Source organism: Aptenodytes forsteri, unplaced genomic scaffold (assembly GCF_000699145.1).
Source record: "Aptenodytes forsteri isolate BGI_AS27 unplaced genomic scaffold, ASM69914v1 Scaffold391, whole genome shotgun sequence".
Lineage (NCBI taxonomy): Eukaryota > Metazoa > Chordata > Aves > Sphenisciformes > Spheniscidae > Aptenodytes > Aptenodytes forsteri.
In genome coordinates, this window is record NW_008795920.1 from 416398 (window position 1) to 441011 (window position 24614).

Genomic DNA, 24614 nt, shown 5'->3' on the forward strand with positions numbered 1-24614 from the left:
AGAAGGGGAGGGAGCTGAGTTCTAGTTTAGTTGCCGGGGGAAATGGTGGACCAAAGGAATTGAAGGTGAGGCAGAAAATTAGTGTCCTGTCCTGCTCGGAAGTCTGTAATTATAATTTGATGGCTGACTGCACTCAGTTTGGTATCCAGAAGCTGGTGTCAGCATCAGACACCAGGAATGCAGGAGGTGCCAGCTTGCCCCCAATTTGCGGTCTCAGAAACGCCATGTTACACATGGGCTGTGCGAGCGCACCCTTCTCTGAAGAAATTTCAGGAGGGAAGGCCTGTTTCTCAGATTTCAAAGGTTATTAAGTAGTGTGGAGAAGTTTGTACTACTGCTGCTTCTCTTGTACTTCTGCTGCTAGAAAACTTCCCTCTTTGCTGACATAATTTCTGGCACCTTTCCTGCAACCTAAATTTGGACAGCAAAGAAAACGCATGTGTAACTTGTTTGTGCTAGTAAGGGTTGAAGCAGTGAAATGCCTCCAGAAGTAGGCAGGGGCAGAGCCCATTTAAAATTCAGAGCTCAGTTTATGTAATGCTCTAATCCCATAAATACATATATGTGAGACTTTTAAGTAGTTACAGGAACTAGAGACCTGAAACAAGGCTGCTGAGAGGTGGGGAGCTGGTGTAATGCAAGGGTAGGTGGCACTGGTTCTTCAGCATGGGAGAGACAGAGAGGGAGAGAGCTGTAAAACTCAGCATCGTGTAGCAAAGGGGAATGGAGAATAGTTGATCGCTTTTTCATTGCAATATAAACAAAAGAAACATGCAGTAGGCAGCATGGGGCTAGCTTCATTTTCTAGTGCAAGACTGTAGAGCTGAGTATTGACAGAGTCCAGAAGTGGGTTAGGCACAGGTGATGGGGAACATCATGCCATTAAACAAGCAGTTCAAATGCCACCTACCAATTTAGGAACATGCCAGAGTGCTGGGAGGCCTTGCCTGGGGGTGAATCATTAATGTCATGTTTTTTAGCGGGTGACTAAATATTTTGTTCTGGAAGACGGTTGGGATCTTCTCCTCTCAAAAACCTCTATTTGCTAACAGAGAGGGGTTGAGGAAAAGAGACCTTTCTTGGGTGAATGGAAGCCAGAGGGTGGGGATTGAGCAGGTGAGCATGCTGGCTCTAAAACTTTTTGTCTGTGCAGGCAGAGGTCCCGAGCAAGCCTGTAATCCGGCCGTACCGTCCCCCCACCGCTCAGGAGGTCTGTTACCAGAGGATCCAGCTGGCTCAGCAGCAGGCGGCACAGCTGGCTGTGGCCGTTCAAAAGGCCTCTCTTTCTTTGCCAGGAGAAAAGAAGAGGATTGCTCACGTGCCAAATGTAGCCCTTTCCACAGCAGCCAAACAAAGTAAGCCAGCAGTGTTATTTGTGATCGCTGTCCTGTCCTCCCCCCTGTTAAAAGACACTGCCTTCTGTTTAAACTTCTCCCGAGCAGATGTGAAACTATCAGGAGATGTGTAGCATTGACCGTGACTTGAATCTTCGCTGATAGTGACCAGTGGAAGGTCTTTGCCCTCAGAAATTCCATCCTGTTCTGAAAAGCAACAGACCAGACGTACAGCCCCGTTCCCCCGTCTGTCTCCCCCAGCCTCCCTCACTTCAGCCTGTTCTTTTTCTGTTTCTTCCTTGGAGCGCGTTTGCTTCTCATTCGCTCTTCCATTCAAGCCTTCAGCGGTGGCACGAACAGGAGGGAAGTACTAATTAATGCTCATTGGTATCCCTTTGTAGCTGGAAGGACTCAGAGCTGACGTGATGGGCAGTTAGTGCATTGTAGCTGACAGGGTTACCTCTTTAAACTCTGCTGACTCAGTTACCCCAAAACAAACAGAAATGAGGCACGTTTCCTGGCAGAAGGTTCCTTCATCCTTGCCTGGAAGGTGGTAAAATTACCCAATTTGTATCCCTTTGAGGCTTCCATTCAAAAAAAAAATCACATCTTGCAGCATGGGCCTTTTACAGTAAGTTCATTCTGTCAACTTGAAGTTCAGTGGTAGGATTTCTACCTAAATACGTTTTCTGTTTCTTGCAGGCCTCGTGAGTAGTAAGACGACTGTTGCTGGCAGGAGTGTCACACCTTCCAATGACTCTGAAGCACCCACCCTTTCTCTGAAGGCTTGCACCTTAGCTGGGATGGCTTCAAAGACCACCAGCACCATCGTGCCGAAAAGGATAGCACATGTTCCCTCCTTACAGGTAAGAGAAATTTGAAATCTTTCTGGTCATTCCCCATCGAGGGTGCTATGTTTAACCATGCTGCTCCAAACTTAGCACTCTCTGAAGAGCGGTGTTTTGATTAGGTTGATTAAATGGGTTTGTTTCTTCCTGTGGTTTTCCTCGATAGCATTGTATAAAAAATTAAACACTTGAGGGGTAGGAGCTTAAAAAGATAGAAATACTTAAGTGCTGCTCTGATCTCTTTGAATATTGATCGCTCATCTTCAGTTTGAGTCGTCGTCTGTTGTGCTGTCTGGCTAGGTGTGTAGCTCTTTGTGTCAGGGACCTGGAGCCTCTCGTGTTCAAAAGGCATGGCTGGATTAATGCCCTTCCTGGGCTTTGTGGGCCGTACTGAAGAAGGTGGTTATGAATAATGTCCCACAGTGACCTATATAGTTAAAATGTGATCATTTAAACTTCATGCTGCTGTTAATATTTGGGGAAAAAACCTCTCTCTCTCTCCCCCCCCCCCCCCCCTCCTGGGATACCTGCCCAGCATTTGGGTACTTTTGCTATGAGTTCCTTAGCAAAGGAGTCCCTCCTTTCCCCATGGGCACTGGGAAACATCTTACTCGCTAAGACAATTCAGAATAGAGTTCCTCATGTAGCAGCATGTGGATGGCATAAGAAGCTGTTTGCTGGTGTGGATGGCAAGGAATGTGGTTAGTGCCAGGACTTGATTAAAGATACCTTTATTGATGATACCTTGTGTCAAGATATGTCATAACATACTCTGATTATTTCTGTAGGAGTGAAAAGTCATTTTCTTCCTTCCCCACCCAAAAAGCCACCATAGTAACATATAACTTGAAGCTGATTAAAAATAAAAGAAACAACTGAAAGGATAAAATATTTACCAGTGTTACAGAGGTGCTTAAGGGTATCATATTAGAAGTTGAGAAAATATATATAGGTAATGAAAAGGACCAAATTCCCTTGAACAGGGCATCAAAGTGGAAGTCTCATGAGCAAAATGAGCATGCTTCCCATTGAGGTAGGACCAGTTGCTCCCCTTTGAACATGCTCATATCTTTTGTAGAGCTCTTTTTATTACAGATTGCAGCAGATGGTTTGGTTTATGGATATCTCTTGGGCGGGATGGAGAAAGACTGACAAAACAATTGGGTGGTTTAGAGGTGAACATACGGTTTCTTCTCCAAAAAAGAGACAAATTGTGTTGATTTGGCGGATAAACTGGTGTTAAATGGAAAACTGCAGTGGTAGGTCATAACTCGGTCCAACATGCAGTTTTTATGCATGAAGATGGTGTCATTCAATTTAAGGGGGAAATCCTTTCATGATTCGCATTAAAAAAGGAAGAAGACAACCCAATGCAGTAAAGTTACAGGAATCCCACAGAAAGCGTGATGATTTAGCTGGCTGCTAGCCTGGCGGGAGTCGCCCTCCCATTCCCTCTTCACAGCCAGAGCACTGAAAAGAAAACCATGTCTGTCGTGCGCATAACTGGTGTCATGTGTTCACGTCTCCAAGTCCAAGCGTGGTGCTTGGTACCGTGCTAATCTTGAATCTCTTAATGTAAACGTCATCATTTTCATGGTCTGGGATGCTTATATGTGTAAGTGTAGTGTTGTGACTAATGCCACTGGGAGTCCTTTGGCATGGATGAGTTGCATAATGAAGCATGGTTGTTTTTTGAAGTAGTGCAAATACTGAAGGTGGCACAAAAGCTTAAAGTGGTGTTTTTAGTACCAAAAATGATGCATGTTATGTTTAGCTTTGGGCAGATTTTCAGAAAGGAAGTCATGCCACTATTAATAACGTAGCAGGAAATGTGAGAGTCTCAAAGCAACATACTTCTTAAACCCTGAATAGCCTCTTTCTCTCTCTCTCTCTGTCTCATCTCTAGAGCACCAGCTTACAGAGGCCTGTTATTCCCACAGAATTTGGTGCTAAAGTCCCAACAAACATTCGTCAAAGATATCTCAATCTCTTCATTGATGAGTGCCTGAAATTCTGCTCTTCCTCCCAGGAGGCATTTGACAAGGTCGGTACTGATGCTTGTTTCTTATGAATAAAGTCTGCAGCAGAGAATAACATCCTCTGCCTTGGCTAAGACCTTCTAAAATTGCAGCAAACCCAGAAAACTCTCCTATCCACATACAGTTCTGTAGAGGAGACTGGCATTAAATAATTCCAGACTGGACAACAGAAAATGTAATTCCAGGGGGAGTTTCCAGTAGGAAATCCCATCTTTCCCTTCATTTGGAAAGCATGCACCATCTTTTTAATAACCCCGGAAGAGGGACGTAGGGGAATGTGCATTATGGTCAAGCTGGACAAAAAGGCCTTTTGCTCTGGTACAGCAGCAAACACCTCCTGGAACCTGAGTGTTCAGCAGCGGTAAGTGTTTGAGATAGATGTCATTGGTAAAACTTGCCGCTTATGAACTGTGAGGCTTTAAGGAGCCTTCTAGCAGTAGGGAATAATATAATAGGATTTCCAAAAGCAGAGTTGAGAAAGTAATGCGTTTTATTGGAAAACTTTGGCCATTAATGTTAGTTGGGTAAACATGGGACGTTGTGTGGTGTGTTCTGTGACCAAAGCAGATGCCACAAGGATTTCTTTTGTGGGATTTCACCTTCACAGCTCCCTAGGGGGAATGTTCCTGTTGCATCCAAGGAGTGACCGTTTGCCAAACTTCCTTTTCTTGCCAGTTAAGATCTTGCAGTGCCACTGAAGTGGGGAAAACAGCTTTTCCCAGGCAGTTCCAGAACTGCTTTGTTAATCTGTCAGGGAAAGTTTCACACGAAAATGCTTCTTCCAGCACTTTGTTTAAAATACAATTTTTTTTTTTCTCTTACTCGCCTAAGCAGGCCCCAGAACGAGTATATATTTGTGCCATGTTCCACTTTATTACTCGATTCCTTGACAGGCAATTTTTTTTCCTGTCATACTTGGATTCTGTATTTTAAGAGCCAAACGTTTCTTTACTCCAAAAGCAGTAGTGGAAAAGAGAGTATGTAGTAATGAATTGCATTGTTTGCAGGCTCTGTCAGAAGAGAAGGTGGCTTATGAACGTAGCACCAGTCGCAACATCTACCTGAATGTGGCAGTGAACACCTTAAAGAAGCTCCGAAGCCTAGTGCCCAATTCCCCGTCCAGTACGAACAGTACGTACCACATTTGTGGTTTAATAATCGGAGCCCTGCTTGGATTAGAAGCCACGGAGAGAAACTTGTTGAAAAGACAGACCCATTTCTCAGAAGCATTATGCTGAAAGGCAAACAACTCCAGTTAGCTTTTTATAGTCTGGCAAGCTTTAATGGGCCTTCAAGAGGCAAGTCCTGCAATGCTTTGTTGGCTGTCTGAACCTAAATGGAGATAATGCCACATGGATTTTTTTTTAGCACAAGTTCTTTAAAATGAAAAGCCCCGCTAATGGAGTAACTTTCACATGATGCCTTCAAAGTGATAGACTCGTCCATCACCACAGAAATCTGTTACACACATTAAGCTTCAAGAGAGAAACGAAGAGGGTTAAGACATTTCATTATTGGCTCTCGAGAGGGTACATTAAACAATCAATTTGTGCTGTTCTTGTGAATTTTTTTTTTTTCCTGGTCTCTTCCCTTTTCTCCCCTCTGTCTTCATTACCTTCATGGCCATTAGTCAGAGCAGCTGAACTTGGGAGGCTGGCCTTTAGGAGAGGGCTGCCAGTTAATGATTAGTAAAAAGCACCTATCTGCCATTATCTGATGTGCTGAGCATATTCTAGAGCTCTGAAGCTCCTTTCTAAAAGAAGTTGAAAGATTCAGCGTGGGAGTCTGGTCTGCAGGGACCTAACAACAAAGCTGCTCGCTGTGGGTGGGTGATGCCACTGTGAAGCATGTGGCTGGGTCGAGTTGCTTCTGTGATTAGTCCTCTCTTGCTTTTGGTCAGTAGGAGGGCTTGCTATGCAGAGTAAGCAGGTAGAACTACCAGAGTTTCCAGGGGAACTGTAAAAATGTCCTTGCTGCCCTTAAAAAAAAGTTGCTGTGGGCTGACAGTGCAAACAGAAAGCTCCCCATAGCACTGGAATGAAAATGCTAGGCCACCACCTTACATGTGCCAATTTCTGGAGCGGAGCAAGAATTCAAGAGCATAAATGCAGTCCTCCTTTTGCCGATGTGTAGTGCCCCAAACTCGAGGACTGAAGTCACTCTTACTCAGCTGGGTACCTGATCTCTGTCCTGTTTCGCTTCTTCCCTCTTCTTGCTGCAGAGACAAGTAACAAGAAAGTGGTGTCTCATGAAGCTGTGCTGGGAGGGAAGCTTGCTGCTAAGACAAGCTTTACTCTAAACCGGTCAGGGAGCTTGAGAGCAGAGGATTTAACAGGTAAGACCCTGCTCCTGTGAGGCTGTAACCTGTAAGGTTATGGCTGGAGGTCTAACGCTGTGACTGGGGAGGGCAGGATCTGGCTGATGCATGACGTGCTGTGATTTACCTGCGGGCCAGTGTTATGAGTTATTTCCTATGGGCAGTACAGTGCTGCAGAGTCCCTCGGTGAATGCTACGCCACTGATCAGCGCCTTCCTTGCTTCCCCGCTTTGGGCTGCGAGTTCACTGATGTAGTTCGCGTGGCTTTGATGTAGCATCAGTAACTGTTCAGAGCTGCCTCTTGTGTTTTGGGTATTACTGACTTTTGGGCTTTTATTTCTGTCTGGATTTTACTTTAACTTTCTTGCCCTGAAGCAGTACTTTACAATGTGCCTGTCAGATTAAACGGCAAACTTACAAATATCTCCATCTGCTCTGCAGGGCTCAATTTCACGTTTACGAATGTCATAGTAAGGTCATATCGTAGCCAAAGGGTTGTGCCACAAGCATTATTCATGCTGGCTCAAATCGGTTATGGGTATTTTGGTTGCCAAGAGATGTAGGCAAATTGTTGAGGAGATCAGAGAAGAGACAGGGAGGCCACGGAGCAGAAGGAATTGACATGGAGAAAGCTTAAAAGGGCCTGTATAGTTCAGCTAAGCAACATCAAAGGGTGCACAGCAATATTGGAAGGGTTTAACGTAGCAGCGAAAGCAGAGATGTTGAGCAGAGTGCAAGAAGTTATAATTATTCTGTGAAATGAAACGAGCAGCCTGAAATCAACAGCAGGAAGAAAGCTTCTGACAATGAATTTTTTAGTTAGCTGTGGGTGGCCTTTGAGGGATATTCTTTGGACTGTGTTACAAATTATCAGTTAAAGCATTTAAAACATTAAAATGGGAGAAGTCTCACTTTGGTAACAAAAAGGCCTGAAGACGGGCCCTTTGGAGGAATTCTGTTTCAGCTGTGTTTTCCAGACTTTATGCTGGTTGTTGAAGAGGTTAAAAATTAGCTTGTGCACCAATGACCAGATTGTAAAAAAATACTGCTCTGGCACCTATTTCTGTGTCAATCCTGAGCAAAGGCAGTGGAAGCAAGTTGAAAATAGTGGGAGTCCCTGCCAGGAGGCTTGATAAAGCAAAAAACAGTAAGAGAAACAGCCCCTACTTAAGTGATCTGGCTTCAGCATTGTCTTTGTGTGCAGGAGCTGCCTTGTACCGGCGACTAAAGGAGTATCTCATGACTGAGGAGCAGCTAAAGGAAAATGGTTACCCAATGCCTCACCCAGAGAAGCCCGGTCGCGCGGTCCTCTTCACTGCAGAGGAGAAAAAAACAATTGACTGTAAGCTCTGCTGGCTCTTCCGTTCTGCAAGGTTTGCTAGATACATTACAACTGGAGACATCTGTCCTGCTTGCAAACGGTCTTTTTGCATAAAGATGTTCGTGGTCTCAGTGTGGAGCCATTTGCTCCTGTTGTGATGGGTCTCCTTGGCTGTGACCTCTGTCTCTGCAGGCCAGCCGGTCGCGGAGGAGAGGAGCGTGGCTGCGGAAGTCTGTTGCCTTTCTAGAGGATGAGTTTCTCCAGCTTGCATGTCACGAGAATGTTATTTTTGACACAAGGTTTATAGTTTGTGGCATGTGGGGCTGTGAGGCTGAGTGAGGTTTCTAATTGCTGCCAACGAATATGAATTGGTCAGGTTGCTTCCCTGGACAAGCTGCCTTCGGCCACCCCCTGTGAGGGCACGTGTTTTGCACTTGCTTACACAGTGCAAGTTTTAACTCCAACTTCGTTGCACTAACCTGGAGGCTGGCTGCTGCTTTTGCAAGGGAATTGATTGGAGAGAGGCTCCTGTTTAGCATCTGATGTCGCTCCCCTCTTCCAGGGGAAGCGTTTTTTTGTGTCTCTGTGCATATCAACTGCTGCTGTGGTGTGGTATGGGCTGACACTGGGCCAGGCTGGTTTTGCGGTGGGTCATGCTTTGCTGGTTTGGATCGCAGAGTTTTCTGCTTGATCTCTTGATAGCGCTGGGCCAAGTAGTTCTCAAAAGCCCTTTTTGCAACTGGACAAAATGATCCCCCAGGTTTCCTCAGGACAAGGTAGGGTCCTCTTCTGTCTGAATTTTCTGAACTCCTATAGCAGGATTTATGCTTCTCAAATGCTGATTAGAGCAGGCTGTGATGCAGCAGGGATAAAACACATACTTAGGATATATTTTGAGGTGCCTTGCCACACTCCTCTGAACATCTCTTTGGAGAGACCTTGCTAAAGTGTGTTAAGTGCTCATCCATGTTAACACCTTGTGTCTACATTTGTCCTGTGGTTGCTGAAGCAACCTGTGCGAAAGCTGTCTTGCATTAACACTGGTACTGTCAAGTACTGTATTTGTTAGAGCCCTTTTCTCCAGTTAACCAGCCGGCTCCTTTATATGATTCTGAGATCATGTTCCTGGTTCTGTTTCTGTAGTTTCCTGCAGATGTTGCAGGATCTTTGAATTTGTTCTTATTTAACTAAAGCTATTGCTAGTCTGTTAATGCTGCGACCATGGTCAGTGGACAAAAATGGTTTAGACTGGTGTTATGCAGAGCTGGGAATGTGCTAGCAGCTTAAATCCTCACACTAGAACTCAGGGAATTGCGTGGAGATCAGAAGCACGACAGTCAGCTCCTTTACTGTGGCTTTTTGCATCTCCTTTCTCTGAATTGTGGGCAGTACAAGTACAGATGACAGGAGGGAGAAGTCTGTAACTGACCCCTCAGTGGGCCAGGCTGTGCTGTAAGTGTTCCTGTTTTTAGATGCTGGAGAATCCTTACAGAAAAGCTGTGCCCAGGAAGAACTCGAATGTCATTTGGAAGTGACAAGGCACAGATCCCCTGGAAACGAGGCTTCATTAGCTCTGGTGTCCAAAGAATGACTTATTTATCCTGTTTCTTAAAATAACTGTGTTACAGTACAACGTAATTTGCTGTGGATGGAGAAACAATGCAGCAAATGTTGATGTGAACTGCGTTGGAGCTGATGTTGCACACCAAACCCACTAGGGAGTCTTATGTTTGCCTCTGAGAAGCGTTTGGGGGGCAAATGCTACAGGACTGCTTTTTCAGAGGGATTGCTATATCTTTATGGGAGTTTGAAACAACATTTGGAATCCTTTTTAACAGGAAAAGTTGTTTCACTGGTGTTTGGGGCTTGAGTGATTCTGATTTACTTGTGCTTTGGCCAAGTTTAACAGGTGAAGGATTTCTGTGACCTGACTCTTGCTTCTCTCTTCTCTTAAAGCCTCCTGCAGGATTTGTTGCCGCTGTGGCACTGAGTACATGGTCTCAGCCTCTGGAAACTGCATTCGCAAAGAGGAGTGTGTCCATCACTGGGGAAGGCTACGCAAACAGAGAGGTATATCTCGTCAAAGAGGGCTTAGTCACATGCTAGCTGTGCTCTAGCTCCAAACACAGAGTCTACATCGGGTTTGAGTTGCTGTGGAATGTTTTGTGGCTTTTGGGGCTTGTCGTGCTCGCAGGTTGTGACAGTTCCTAGTTTTGTCACTGGGTGGCCCTGCTGCTGCTGAAATAGCCTTGCGAAGAGCTGCTGGGGAGTAGTGGTACAGTCCTGAAAATGTGACACTGGGGCTGGAGCAGAGGTGGTTCATCTTTCTGTTTAAAAAAAGTAAAAGAAAAAACAAACCTTCCTGTGCCTTTTGAAAAAATCAGTCTTTTTTAGGAGGCTGACTTGGGAGCGCTAGATGTCTGTCACTGCCCAGGAGAGTTTACTGGTCTTGGTTGAATTCATTTGCAGCAAGACGCTAACCTAGTTTGAGCTCTGCTGTGGTTTTCTATCAAAGCATTCAGGTGGCTTCTGGAGTTTGTCTGGCTGAGTACGAGACACTTAAACTCTTTAGATTGCTGCATGCGAATCCATACTTATTTTTCCCCTTTGTTTGACACATTATTGTTGCTGTGCTCATCCAGGATATCTCTGCATGTGAGAGCTAAAGTTTAGGTCTCTTGTTAACAGGACTCTTCTCTTTTATCTCTTGCTCTTTCAGTGCCAGGTGGATGGGAAACTCATTACAGCTGCTGCTCAGGAGCTGTGGGTTCACCAGGCTGCCAGGTTGCTAAAGTAAGTTATTGAGCAACACCTTTTTATTCTCAGTGATGTTTGTCCTCTGCTTACAGTGGTGATGGCTGTGTAATCGTTGCTTAAGCCTTTAGAAGAATGGTGGCTTCCCTTAAGGGTGAAAAACAAGTACTTCTTAAATATCTTTTGCTATGCAAAGGTAGGAAAATACAATGTTTGGCAGGAAGGAGGAGACTCCTTGGTTGTCTGGAAGGAGGTAGTTTCATTTGTTCTAAGCAAATGCCAGTGGATTAAGCTGCCCAGCAAAAGCTCAGATACAGACTTCTTTAGGGAAACATTGAGGAAGTGAGGAATAAGGAATTTCCTTTTAAGGGGCAGTCTCAGGGCCTTGACAACAGTGTGCCAAAACCTCTTTCCCGTTTTTTCCTTTCCCAGATGCCCGTGCTAAGGTAACTTTCCGCTGTAGGCCAAATCTTTTCTTAGTTTTCTGTTTACAGCATGCCCTTTGTTGTATTAAGGGGAGGAACCTTCCCAAGGAGCCTGTTGTAACTCACAAATATTACTTCTCTTGAGGAGGGAGGGGGGGAAGGGATCCCAGCACTAGAAAGCGGAATGAAAAACCTGCGCAGGAATAGAGTTTTGGCCCTTTGATAGAGCTGAACACTGTTTGGGATACCTTTGCACAGGTGCTTTTTTTTTTTCTTTTCTTCCTTAGGCAACAGGAGAGTTGGCTTCCCAGCCTGGCATCACTGGTCCTCTCGAACCATTGACTGAAGGGAGCAATCCATCTTTTGCCTCTCCCTCAGGTCTCTGGGGATGCTCCTCGTCACTTGTTTCAGTGGCATTTTTATATTTGGCAGCTGCCATGCAGGGGAGAGGAGCATGATGCAGAACCAAGTGAGGGGGGATCTAAAAGGGTTGTGTCCAGTGGACGGGGCTCCCAGAGCATGTCTGTGATAAGGCACCTTCTTGTCCCACTGTTTGAAAGACCTCAAGCGATACAGGGCCAGCAAGGCTGGCTGTAGGTTTTGGAGAGGTGTGTGCCCTTCTTGTTCTGGCCAAAAGCTAGAGCTAGGAAGTGAATTCTGAGGCAAAATTCAAGGCTTGTTAAAATGGGAAGAATTGTCTGTATGGGCACCCTAAAAACCTGCCCTGCACAGTCTGAAGCATGGATGGGATCAGGCAGGCTGCTAGTTCTCCTGTTTCTTTTTCATGTGAAATTAGGATCTCTTTTTAATCAGTGTTCCAAAAAACATCCAGCAGGGAAGTCGGGAGAAATTGATGGGGCTATAAAAACATGACTTCTCTGCATGTTTTTGTGTGCCTGTTGTAGACCATAAAACCTCATGGCCTTTTACGAAATATACAATCTCTCTAATAGCCTCTTACTCAATGAAGCATGCCACCAGTGCTCCAGGGCTCAGGCATCCTTTCGCATCTGCCTCCTAGTTGTTGTGCTGCTACAGATCACTATGTTCTGGCTTTCTTGGTTTTCTCATCCAAATGAGCGAGTTTCACAGCATCCTTTGGTAGATTTAAGGTCGGAGTCCACAGATTGCTCAGGATGAGAGTATGCAATGAGATATTGGGATGTTTGGGCTACTGGGGAGCACAGTATCTTTCAGCTTTGGAGGAGGGCACTGAAAACAGCAAATATTTGTAATAAGAAACTGTTCTAAGGAACGAGATCCGTAGCTGGTTAGAAAAGCATGTCTGTGTCTTTTCCTTTCAAGTACGTTTGAGATGTGCCTGTCTGGATTATGCTGCAGTTAGCCAGTGTGGCAGGAGATGGCAGGATGGAGCTGTGCTCGTACCTGCAGCTCCCCGGGAGCGAAGGAGTCTGGAGCTGCTGTTCTTTGTGATAACCGAGTCTGCTTCGTTCTCTGGTCTGAAAAACAGAAGCAACTTTTCTGCCCTCCTCTCAGCAAGGAAGAATCGGACAGTTGCAGAACATCAACTAGTGTAGAAAAACACCTAATTTATTTTATTTTTTCCTTCCTTCAACTGCCCAGTTATATTGTATTACAGAGGGAGGGAAGGGATCAAGCTGCAAGGGAGAGAAATGGTTACTGTCTGTTGGCCTGGTAATCTGCTCTACCCATTTCTTTAGCAAAAAAGTCAGATTCATGGGCATAGATGCAGAATGGACAAGTGTGGCTTCTTGCTCCTGGGAAGCAACGAGCCATGCAGCCTTTAAGCAGTGCTGGCTTTGGATACAGAAAGAGATTGGACTCAGTGTTGGCCCAGCTGCCTCGGTAACTTCAAATGATGCAGTTCTCTGTACTCTGGCTGCACCTGCAGTAATAACCTGTGCAGGAAAATATGCAAATCCTTGCTTTGGTTATCCCTCTGCCTACAGATTTTAGCTTCACAAGTGCTTCAGTTTCTCATCTCTCCAGCCTTTCTATCCTGAGATGAACGAGTACAGTTTGATTCCTTGTAGGGTAAGATCTGTGAGAAGCACAATGAAGGAGGCTGTGCACAGGCTGCTGTGATTGTGCGCAAATACATTGAGATTTAGGGATAGACAAAACTTAAACAAAAAACCCCACTGGGGAGTAAGGGAGAGAGCGTGTCGCCTCTGGGTGTGGTGCAGCAGTTTAATTTGACCTAAAACCATGTTAGTGGGCAAAAGGGCAGTCACAGCCTCTGCCTTGCCCTCGATTATGTGTTCCTGCTTCCCCACTGGTGCAGTGGTGCAGGTAACCGGATCACTGCAGTCATCTAGTTTAAGACTCCCCCTGCAAAGAAGGCTTTCAGGCTGACCAAGTAGGGTGGGATCTGTGGCCACAGAGGAGAGGAGAGTAGGAGTGCCTGTCGCAACAGCGGCTTAGTCTTGCATTGGCTTAAGCCACTCGTGAAATCACTCCCTGAGTTTTCCTGCTAGCTCAGGGAGCTCTTCTGTGCTGGATCTTGTTGATTCTAGAGCTTTAGCTGTGGATAATGAAGAGTGGTTGGAAATGTTCTCTATTTATTGCCTCAAGTGCTGGTAGGCAGTAGCTCCTGTTTGTCTGCGAACTGCCTGGTTTTGGAATACAGCGGCTTTTATTTGTATGCACACATTGACATTTTCTGGTACTTCATTACACCAGTTTCTCATGCCGTCTATGGGCTACGGTACGCCTGATGCTAATGCTCAAACAGGAATGTCTGGGATTAGAATCCTGCACCTGGGCATGTCTCAGCCGCAAGCTAAACCAGGAACCAGCAGCTGGAGTCAGATCAGTGTAAGATCTCAGCGTGACCCTTTCTGAGTAATTCTACTCTGAATTGAAAGTTGAAAGCTGCTTGTCCCTAGGTGTGTGATGTCTTGCTCCTACGTGAGCTGTCAATATGATGCCACTAGCCCTGATGTGGCTTTGGAATCAGGGTTGCACATGGCTATATTTGCTGTTGCGGTGAACTTTGCAGACCGACTGGTAGGCAAAACTTACTCCTCATTAACCTTGAGAAATGATTAAAAAAAAATCTTTTTGTTTAAGTGGGAGGTTCTGTTGAAGTGGACTTTTTGGATTCTTGTTCCTACCATCAACAATTGTCTCTTTTTTTTTTTTTTTTTTTCCCCCCCCCTTTTTAAGCAACATGTCCATGATGGGCGAAAGGAGAGCCTTGATGGCTTTGTGAAGACTTTTGAGAAGTTGCCTACGACTGATGGCTACCCTGGAATCTACGCATTAGACTGTGAAATGGTGGGTCCCTAACGACAGGGGCAATGCACAAGCAAAACGAAGCTTTTTGGGGAAGGCCGAGGGTGTGATACAGATGGCTGAAGGAAAGCTCTGTTTCCTTACCATCTTCTTTCTTTTCTGCTGTGGACTCTAAATCATATTGGTCCTGTACATTTAAATTAGCTCTTATTAATTAGTTCTAGCAATGTGTGTTTCATTTGGGGACTGTGTGCACCCTTGAAAAGCTGTAGCTAGCTGGCTGATATTGAGCAGTGTTTGCTGGCTGGTCTTGCTACACTAGATGTGCTGCATTTTGGGAGCTGCAGCACTTCGGTGAATGGCTCCATTGATGCCATGCTGTGGTTGGCATGCACTTGTCTTCATGTCTGCTCTGTTGCTTACAGTGTTACACTAAGCAAGGACTGGAGCTGACAAGAGTAACTGTGATCAACTCTGACCTGAAAGTGGTATATGACACCTTCGTCAAACCGGACACCAAGGTGGTGGACTATAACACTAGGTAAGGACGGTCTTCCTTGGGTCAGAGGTCTGTGCTCAGAATCAGGAACTTAGGGGGAATGGCTGGGAGCACTTGTGGAAACTCCACTGACCACCACTTCCTAATGGCTGAGACGCTTTGGGCCTTGAGGTGTTCCTTTAGTGAAGGAAGCCCTCCTTTCCGCTCTTGCTCTGCAGATTCTCAGGTGTGACAGAAGAGGACCTGGAGAACACTAGTATCACCCTGCGGGATGTCCAAGCCGTCCTACTGAACATGTTCAGTGCAGATACCATATTGATAGGGCACAGCTTGGAAAGCGACTTATTTGCACTAAAGGTAAATAATGTGTCCTGCATTTACATCTCCCTCTCCCTCTGGTTCTTTCCCACCCTGGTGTGTGTTATATGTCTCCTTTAAATTTAGGAACTGTTTATTTCCAAGAACAAGAAGGACACAGTAGATGTGTCTTGTCTCAGCCAGTGGGAAGCTGTCTGTGGTGGAAGAGTGGGTCATGTGTGTCACTCATGGTGTCAGCCCAGCTTTTAGTGACTGGTGCTGCCTGGGGTGACAGACCTCTCTAGAGGTGACTGGGGAGGGTGAATAGAGCAGGGCTGGTTGGAAGGACTGATCTCAAATCATTTGCCTTTCACCCCTGCCGTATAGTCAAGAATCCTCCGTTGGTGTCAGCATCCTTTGATGGGCTTGAAGATGTGCTCAGCCAGGGTCAGGGCATGAACAGGGGAGGCTCTGGAGTCCCCTGTGCCCTTTGGATGTCCACAGTAACTATTTTAGAAACAGGACAAGCCTCTTCGTTGTCTCTGCCACTGGAGATAATTCTCATGGTTTCTCTTCTAATGTTAAAATGTCTGTTTTCTCCGAGTGAGATTCTCTGCCTGGTTTGCTGTGATTTGTGGTGTTACTTTGATCAAGCTATTTTGACCTTTTATCTGTCTTGTTTCCTGCCTGGCCCGTGTCAGTCTAGCCTGCACATTTCTCAGCCATCTCTGCTGTCCTGCGAGGGAGGGGTGTCCTCTTCCTTTGCACTCTGAACATAGATCCCCAGGGGCTTGTCCAGGGTCACCAAGAAAGCGTGCGGCAAGCAGGAGCTGAGTCTTTAGTCTATGCTCACGAGCCAGAACTTCCTCCAGCCATTCTTTATCATGCAGCTGCTTTGATGAAGAAGCTGTGGCTGCCAACTCACGGCGATGGTTTGGAAGCAGGAGGTTTTAATGCCTGCAAAGCGCTTTACCTCTCCATGGCACCCTTTATCCCAGCCTCTCAGAGAGTTCATCATCATCATAAAAAAATTATTTACAGTTTTATCAGCACAAGATGACTGCGCTGGCCTCTTAGAGGCATGATTTTCTCTTAGCATCGCAGACACTGCCAAGAGAACGAACCCGAGAGCAATATAGCAGAGCGTGACAGGCAGTGGCATGTCAAGTCGTAATGTCTGAAGGCTGTGGCAGTAAAGTCGACATCTCGCTAATGGCCATGGCAAGCTCCAAATGGTGATAGCATTTCAATTTTTATTTAAAGCTATATTATCCTGTTTCCTCAGTCTTCCTGATCTACATAAGTAATTATCGTTGTGCCTGGGTGGGTGCCAAACTTGACTGCAGTCTAGGAGAGATTATCCATAACGTTGGCAGTTTTATACTCCAAAGAGCGTAGCAGGTTGTTTCTGTTAAACTGCAGCTGTTCTCAGGCATTTACAGAGCTGGGCTATGAAACTATTAATGACGAAGTTACGGATTGTCACGCAACATTAGCTGGTGCCTAGGAAGAGTCGAGGCAGACGAGGAGACTGGATTATCAGGGTCCTGTCTGAGTCATCCTGTGTCGAGACTTGCAGAGCCGTCTTTTGGTCAGGCATACAGGTTTATCTCTTAGACCTTGTGTTTTACTCCTGTGCTCAAGATGCGGGACTGCCTTCATCCATGTTCCTTTAGCTCTCACTGAACACGTATTCTTGGCAACAGAGGATTAATCTTGTCTTAGCCTGAGAGTAAGAAATTAGTATTGAAAAAAAAGCCAGCTTACCCTATGTTTATGGACTCTGTCAGACGTGGCCTTTTGGTCCTCTGCAGGGCCCCTTGGTGCAGGGCAGGTAGCACGTTGACCTGTTCAGCATCCTCAGTTCCTCCAGCATGATGACACTTCATACCTAGAGGACAGCGAACCTCTTGCCTCTTGTGTGTGCCCGGGCACTTTGACCCGGACATGGGACCAGCCAGGGCCTGCCTCACATCCACTGTGTAGTTCCTTATGCCCAGAAGTACAAGATCTCCTTGTCCCATTTCGTCCTTGCTAAGCCGGTACTGGTTAAAAACTTCCTGTTGACTCATTGCTGACGGACTGGAGGTTTTCAGGTTGGTTTGCACCTTGAAGGTTAGGCCTTTTCTGTAGAAGCAGTGTGATGTACAATGGGTTAGGTACAGTTTTGACTTGCACATCCTTCCCGCTTCTGTCCACATCTCGAGAAGCAGTTGAAAGGCTGTTACAAGCTTTGTGGGGTCAACTGGTTCCTTGGCTTAGTTTTTCATTGTGAAAGACGCTCTCAGAGGTATGCCAGCTTCTCCAGGCCAGGGTATTAAGGATTGACCTGTCCTGTCGTTTGAGTTATATGAACTGAATCAGCCCTGAATTTCTGCTGCTTTGAAAGTTAGGCAGGGCTTTGAGGGCAGGTATGTTGGCTGGCAGAGCACTGGGAAGCCTGCGTGCACGCACCCTTCAAGGGGGGAGTCATCTTTGATTCAGCCAGAGCCTCTTGCAAGACTGGTTGGGTTGGAGCTTGGTGACAGCATTACATAGAGCCTGAGAGGCTGACCGGAAGATTGCTTTAGCATGGTTAATCCTAAGGAGTGTCCGTCCCTGTGGGAGAGGGAAAATAAGCATGTTTCTTTCCTGCTCCCTCCCTCCAGCTTATCCATGGTACAGTGGTGGATACCGCAATCGTCTTTCCCCACCGGCTGGGTTTGCCTTACAAACGGGCTCTCCGGACGCTGATGGCAGACTACCTCAAGCGCATCATCCAGGACAATGGTGAGACCAAGGAGGAGCTGATAGTGAGAGTCTCGTGTCCCGTCCCACCTGGATGTGGGCTCCTTGGACCTGCCTTCCTCTGCTCTCCCCAAGCCCCATCCTCTTGCTCCTAATCTTTTTTTTTTCCTGCGTAGTGTCTGGCAGTAGCTGTAAATGGGCCGGTATATGAAGTCTCTGCCACAGATAGTTTCAGTTTGAACCCTGTTCTGAGGGCCAGCAGCACTTGCTTCTTCCTTCTCTGTGCTAAGTGGGGACCAGAGAAGTGGTGTGAGAAGGCCAGAGGTAGCACTGCCAAGGCCGTATCATGCCCTCCCTTCTCTCTCTGCCAGACTGAGATTGACCTTTCTGTTTGAAGCACAGCATGTTCCTTTCTGCCTTCCTTGAGCACGTTGTAACCATACTGCTGGGGAAATTGAGGCCTACTCTATAGCCTGAGGGCCTACAGACTAGCAGGACTTCAGCCCTTAATTTAAACAAGGGAACGGTGTCAGGTTGAAGTCCAGCAAAAAATGTGTTTAGCGGAAATTCTACTTTAAATCCATCGCTGTGGTTCATGGTGATCACAGATGCACTTGTGGTTGCTGTGGCAGAGGGCAGTGAGCAGCTGGGCCAGCAGTGTCAGCCAGGACCTCGTCTCGGGAAGCCTTCCTCCGTGCTTTGTGCTGTGAGCAGGCGGCCCCTGTGCAGCAGAGGGGCTGCCTGGGCCGAGGTGGTAACTGCCATCCTTCTACTTTAAATCCATCGCTGTGGTTCACGGTGATCACAGATGCACTTGTGGTTGCTGTGGCAGAGGGCAGTGAGCAGCTGGGCCAGCAGTGTCAGCCAGGACCTCGTCTCGGGAAGCCTTCCTCCGTGCTTTGTGCTGTGAGCAGGCGGCCCCTGTGCAGCAGAGGGGCTGCCTGGGCCGAGGTGGTAACTGCCATCCTTGTCTTTCTGTCCCCAGTGGAAGGGCACGACTCCAGCGAGGATGCCAGAGCTTGCATGGAGCTGATGGTCTGGAAGATCAAAGAAGATGCTAAAGTGAAACGATGACTTGCGTTTTCTCTCTCTCCTGTTCCTCCTCCACCTCTTTGAAGCAGTGCAATAAATGCTCAGAGTAACACTGTCCACCTGTACGCAGCAGCATGCTACCCCAGACTCCCCATGCACTCGCAGGTATCTATGGGACTTAAGGACTGCTGCTGGCGCAGCTGAACGGCACCAGCTCACTGCTTGCAGGTCCCTGTGTCCAGATAGTGGCTCTCAGATCCTCTTTACTCCACCTGAGGGATACTCTGTGGTACAACAATTGCCTTGTAGGCATGGCAAGGTGGTTTTGAGTAGCGCAACCAGAGAGAACTTCTTGGTTCCTAGGAGAAGCTTTTAGACGTAGGTTGGATACGTGAAGAACGATCTTTCTGGTTCAGTTAAAGGTAGATCTTTTTCTTTCTTTTTTCAAATGTAACTTAAATTGCCTCTGTACTCCAAAGCTGGTAGCTTCCCGCAGTGTCTGGAGATGGGGGGAAATGAAAGTAAGTTGGGCAGGAAGCTGTAAAGTGAGTGGATTGCGTAGCTGGTGTGTGAATGGCAAGCAAGGGGTGGTGAGAGCCGAGGATCAAGCCATCTGGGAGAAGATCCTAGTGCAGTCCCACTGCGGAGGAGAAAGCCAGAGCTGCAAGAGAAGGAATGCCGTCTCTGAGAGCGTGTAGTGGGAGCGGCAGGTCGGAGAGGAATGAGATGGGTTCAGGGGAATTACCGCCTGCTGCGACCCAGGTGATCTCTTCAGTGAGGGCTGGCATCCTGGTTCTGCAATCGCTGCAAAAGGGGGAAACCACAAGTGGCAGACCTTGCCCGGACCTCAGGGAGCCGTGTGGGTAGTAGTGAGGCAAGGGACAGCGGGGCTGGGACGAATTGGGCTCCCGGAGCCAAGCAGCAACTCAGCCTTCCAGGAGAGGAGCCGTGCTGGGGAGGACAGCGGTAAGAGCAGGCGTTGTGTCTTTGGGTTAGGACAAGCTGTCCTTCCCCTGACCCTGAGCTTCCAGCATGTCTCCAGAGAGCTTGTATGTAGGGATCAAGGTTTTTGGGGGGTCCTAGGTGCAGCTAAGATTGCACCTAAGGGTGGCCCCTAGCAGTCTGCAGGACTCCCCGCTGGTCTGTCCCTGATAGCAGGGACTTGATGCAGGCAAGAGCAAAAGCAATAGGTAAAAATTATTCTTTTAAACTAGTTTACGTGTTGGGTGTTTTAAGAAGAGCAAAAGACCCGGTTACTGTCTGTCTGGCCCCCTGCACAAAAGCAACTGTCGAGAATGTGTCTCTGTCGCACTTGTGACGACTGGGCCAGGAGCACAGGCAGACTGGACGGCCCCAGTGGTCTCTCTCCACCCAGGCTCCGTTGCTGTCGGGGGAACAACAGAGCTGCTTGAAATGGTCCCTGATAGATGAGGTCTTTCAGCTGAGGTCCAGGCAGCAGCTTAGCCCCATTATTAGAGCAGCGATCGCCTCGCCCCTCCCAGGTGGGACTGGCATTGCTTCCCAGCGGTGGCTGGTGTGGTGCTGGCCCCCGCGTCCCTGGTATGGGCTGGCCGTGCTGCTCCGGTGGCAGTGGGGCAGGGGAGCTGCTGGGTTTTGGTTCCTGTTGGAGCTGGGTCCGGCTCGCTCCTTTGTATCCCCGCTGGCGGCGCTGGACTCAGAGTTTGGGGACGTGCTGCGTGTCCCCCAGCACGTCCTGCTGACCTGTCCCACCTCCGTGCCCAGCGTGGTGGTGGGAAGGAGCGTGGGGCTGGGCTGTGCGCCATGGGCAGGGGTGTCCTGCTCGGGCCCTTCTGCGTGGGCCGGAGGGTGCTGGTATGTGCGCAAGCCCTGGGAAGCTCTCCCTGTCCCACTGCTGTCCTCAGAGGCGAGGATGTGGCTTCCAGCGCCTCACCTCTGCCAGGCTCTCCTGAAGCCACCAGGAGAAGTGGGGACTGTAGAGGCTCCTGTTATTGCTGCGCCCTTCTGTGTTTCCTCTGGCGGGCAGTGGCACGGGCTCCCAGCCTGTTCGTTACCCCAGATTTCAGGCCGTGCAGCTCCCTGCCGCTCCCCCAGCGCTCCGTAGGGCACGTCGCATCCAGCTCTCCTTGCAGCCCACCTTTGCCAAGCGTTGCAGCCGCCTCCTTCCCTGCCATGGGGCTTCCACGTGAAGCAGGCTCGGGACACTGTGTCTTGTCCCCCTCTCCCATCGCCTGCAGGGAACTATGCTGTTCCTGCCCAGGCCGTGGGAGAGACGGAGAGAAAGTTCACTGCTTCCTGACGGGCGAGGGAAGGTTTATTCCCCCTTCTGCCTCTTTCCCTTGTTTATCCCCCCATTTATCTTCACCCCTGGCTGCAGCGACGGAGCGTACCTGGAGCAGCCCGCCGATCTACCGTGCAGCCGCGTTAGATTTCAAAGCCACCTCTTGCCTCAAGGTTCCCGTTACTTGACAGGCAGTCCCAGCTCCCTGGCCCTCTCCCGCAGCAGCTGCCTTCCCTGGAAAAGCCGGCACATTTCTAACGTGGACCCAGTGTGCTGGTGTCCCGCTTGAGGTTGCTCAACTTGATCCCACCGCCTGGGCTTGGGGAAGGCAGAACATCGCTACAGGGTGCGTTCTTCCAGGCATGAGTCCTGCCAGGCCAGGGGACCTCGGTCATTTCCCCTTCCTTTCCCCACGGTTCAGCTGGGACCCCCTAAAATGAGGCTTTTGGAGCGGGTTGTGTGGGGGGAGGTTGCCTGTCTTGCGGGAGGTTAGTGGGAAGGTGGATCGCTTCCACCCGCGCTGTCGGTGGGGGTCAGAGCGAGCGTTGGACCCACGGGCTGCCATCGCCTCCACCCCCGGGCGCCGTAACACTGTAAAACCAGAGGTTTGTGGTTGGTAAGAGGTTTTTGGGTTGTACATAACTATTGTATCCTGTAACTTTTTGTAATCGTTTTTAATAAAAGGGTGTTGACTAGACGCACGCTCCTGAGTCTGGGTCTGCTCTGCCTGCGGCCGGATTGGGGAGGATGGGTGCTGGAGCTGTCCCGGAGGCGGGGAGGGCTTGGGCATCCCTTCAACTTGCAGCCGCTGTTATTTCCCCTGTGTCCTCACAAAGCGGCTCTGCAGCAGAGCCCAGCCTTCCCCCAGCACTTGTCGCCGGCTTTGCAGCCCTCAATGGTCTGTGCCTGTCCACGGCACATCAGCCTGCCGGGGCGAGCCGAGGAGCTGGAGAAAAGGGGGCGAAACCGGTGCCGCTCGGCGGCTGCGAAAGTCCAGCCCGACCCCCTGGGACTGCGAGACGAGGTGAGGCCCGCAGTGCCTGGGGTGGCGTGGGCCGTATCCTTGCTCTGTGCAAACCCTTCTCGTCCCCCACGCGGTGCCCAGCGCCTCAGCTGGGCAGCAGCGGGGCAGGTCCCGGCTCCTCTTGCCTCCGTCCCGGAGCTGGGGCGAACGCCCAGGAGCACCGGCGCCCGCCTTGGCGTCCTCCCGCTGCCCGGCCAGGCTCCCCAGGAGAGCCCGTATCAATCTCGCAAATGGGGCAGGAATTAAAGTGCCAAGCGAAGGAGCTGATTCAGCATGGAGGAAGAGGTGAAGGTAAAAAGTTCAAATAAAAAAATAATAGGCTATTAGATGACCTCACTGGCAATGTGTTTTATTTAACGTGCTGGTGATGGCTTGGCGATGGCAGCGGTTACTCAGGATGCTATAAAAGTCACGGCTGACCTGTGTTCTCAGCCACCTTTATGGGCCTTTGAGGTGCTGGGTGCGCTGAGCTCCGGCATTAACCTCCCTGGGTGCCATCCCTTCCCCTGCGGGATGGTTGGCCCCTCTCCTCCCGCAACGTCCCCCTCTCGCAGGTCACCCGCTGTGAGGCAGGCAGGGTTTTTAGGGTTGCGAGAGCCCTGGTCCCAGGTGAGCACCGCTCACCCAGCCTCGGGCGTGCAGACGGACACCGGTGCTGCAGGTATGTGTTCAATATCTGTCTCGGAGGTCTGAGACCCTCGGTTTTTCCCGGAAAACCTTGTCTCCCAGGGGCACTGCTGGAGCTGGGGCATCGCCAACAGAAACCGCAGCGAGGGGCTTTCTTGCTCTCTGAAACCTTTGCCCCTTTGGGGTCCTTCGCCTCTGACTCGAAGCGTAGCCCCTGGGCTTGGTGCTGCCTGTCCCCCTGCCACCGGCTCAGCTTTCGGATGCTGGAGCTGAACGGGGGGGGAAGCAAATGAGCAGAGAGACCCCCTGAGCCGTAACCCGGGTCCCTCACCTCCCGAAACCCCCTTGGAGAGGCCGGACCGGCACAGCCAGCTCCTTCAGGGCGAGCTGAAATTTGGAGAGGTGATGCGAAGTAGCTTGCTGGAAAAAAAAGGCTCGATTTCCACCCCAGCTCAGAGGTGCCGGGGTGTTACAAATCCCCCCACTTTGTCCCCCCTTGCCGGGGGTCCGGCCCCTGTCCTTGCACACTCTGCCTGTATTGATCTGCGGAAACAGCCTCTGGCCCCCGTCCCAGTCTAAGCTCTTTACGAGCGAATTGGTGCCACTGGGCTGGCCGCGTCCTTGGAGCTGTCACGGATACAGTGACCTGCCGGGTCCCTGATGGCACTGTCGGAGCTTGTTTCAGCCCCGGGAGGAGGGTCCCTGCCCTGCTCCTGCCTCTGCTGCACTGGTTGCAGCTCGGCTTTGCACGGCTGCTCCTCTCCCTGCCCATGGCTTCACTTTCCCAAGCAGAGAGGGGATTTCCAAACCCAAATCAAAGCAGCCTCCTGCCCGCTTGTGAGGCAGGGGGAGAGGTTTTGGGCAGCCCAGGGGGCTGGTTGGGCACATGGGGTCATTGCGTGTCCCTCTTCCGCAGCTGCAGCTGAGACCAGGCAGCTCATCACATGCAACCCTGTGTTTGTAGATGCTACCAGGGTTTGTGCCAGGGCCTGTCTCATCCTGCAGCATCGTCACCCGTCAACAGGCATCCACAGGGCGTCTGCATGTCACCTCCTGCCACCGAGCCACCCAGCACAGGTCAGAGGTGACCGCAGTCATCGATCCTCTCCTTAAAAAGCTTTTTACCACGGTTTGTCCGAAACCTCCAGGAGGGTGAGGGCTGGGGCCGAGGCAGGGGGGGCGAGTATCCATCATGCACTGGGGGTCCCGCAGCTTGTGTGTGCAGGCAGGAAAGCTCCTTACACGGTGACATCGGTGCAGTGAGGCCCTTTCTGCCACAGTCGATGGGGACAGGGACCTTGCAGCAGCCCCGCACGCATCTGCTCCCTCCACACTCCTCCTTGCTCCAGCCTTTTGCTCGGCCGGACCTGGGGTCGGTGCCCCGAGCACGGGCATCTCGGCTGCTCTGCTCCATGCCTCGGTTTCCCCTGGGGTGGCAGCGTGGGATGCTTGTGCCCCCGCCATGGCCCTGGACCCCCGAAGTGCCCTGCGCTGCAGGGCGGCTGTGGGGCTCCCCAGATATGGGGAGTGCCCTAAACCTGCAGCGGGGCGAGGTGGGCGACGCTGGTGTCACCGCAGGGACCGGGGTCCTCCTGCACCCTCCAGCCACTGGTGAGAGAGGGGAACTGGCCAGACTGGGGAGCAGGGGCTGGCGGTGGGCGAGAAACAGGGTCACAACCAGTGACCAGCCCTGTTCCCTTCCCAGCACTGTCCCCTGGCCTGAGACGGCCACAGGGTGGCCAGGAGCAGAGGAGGAGGAAAAGGAGGGTGCGGGTGCGGGTGCCGAGCAGGAAGGAGGGCAGCAGCCGACTGGTTGTGCAGGTTTTGGGGGGGTGTGTGAGTTTTTGGGTGTTGGAGGCGGGTGCTGGGTGGCCGATCGGCAGTTCTGGTC

General features: G+C 49.7%; 2 protein-coding genes across 2 annotated transcripts in view; both read left to right on the forward strand.

The window, feature by feature from the left end:
* The window catches only part of REXO1 (RNA exonuclease 1 homolog), a 35700-nt gene extending 13927 nt beyond the window's left edge, over positions 1-21773 (forward strand). The window contains exons 4-16 of the mRNA XM_019473559.1: positions 1154-1355; positions 2037-2200; positions 4089-4226; positions 5229-5352; positions 6443-6556; positions 7743-7880; positions 9816-9929; positions 10579-10652; positions 14189-14299; positions 14683-14798; positions 14975-15113; positions 17702-17822; positions 18766-21773. Coding sequence (XP_019329104.1) covers positions 1154-1355; positions 2037-2200; positions 4089-4226; positions 5229-5352; positions 6443-6556; positions 7743-7880; positions 9816-9929; positions 10579-10652; positions 14189-14299; positions 14683-14798; positions 14975-15113; positions 17702-17822; positions 18766-18854 — 1644 coding nt within the window. The 3' untranslated portion in view covers positions 18855-21773. The remainder of the gene's footprint in view (positions 1-1153; positions 1356-2036; positions 2201-4088; positions 4227-5228; positions 5353-6442; positions 6557-7742; positions 7881-9815; positions 9930-10578; positions 10653-14188; positions 14300-14682; positions 14799-14974; positions 15114-17701; positions 17823-18765) is intronic.
* Positions 21774-21967: 194 nt separating this feature from the next.
* The window catches only part of ATP8B3 (ATPase phospholipid transporting 8B3), a 30056-nt gene continuing 27409 nt past the window's right edge, over positions 21968-24614 (forward strand). The window contains exon 1 of the mRNA XM_019473552.1: positions 21968-22096. Coding sequence (XP_019329097.1) covers positions 21968-22096 — 129 coding nt within the window. The remainder of the gene's footprint in view (positions 22097-24614) is intronic.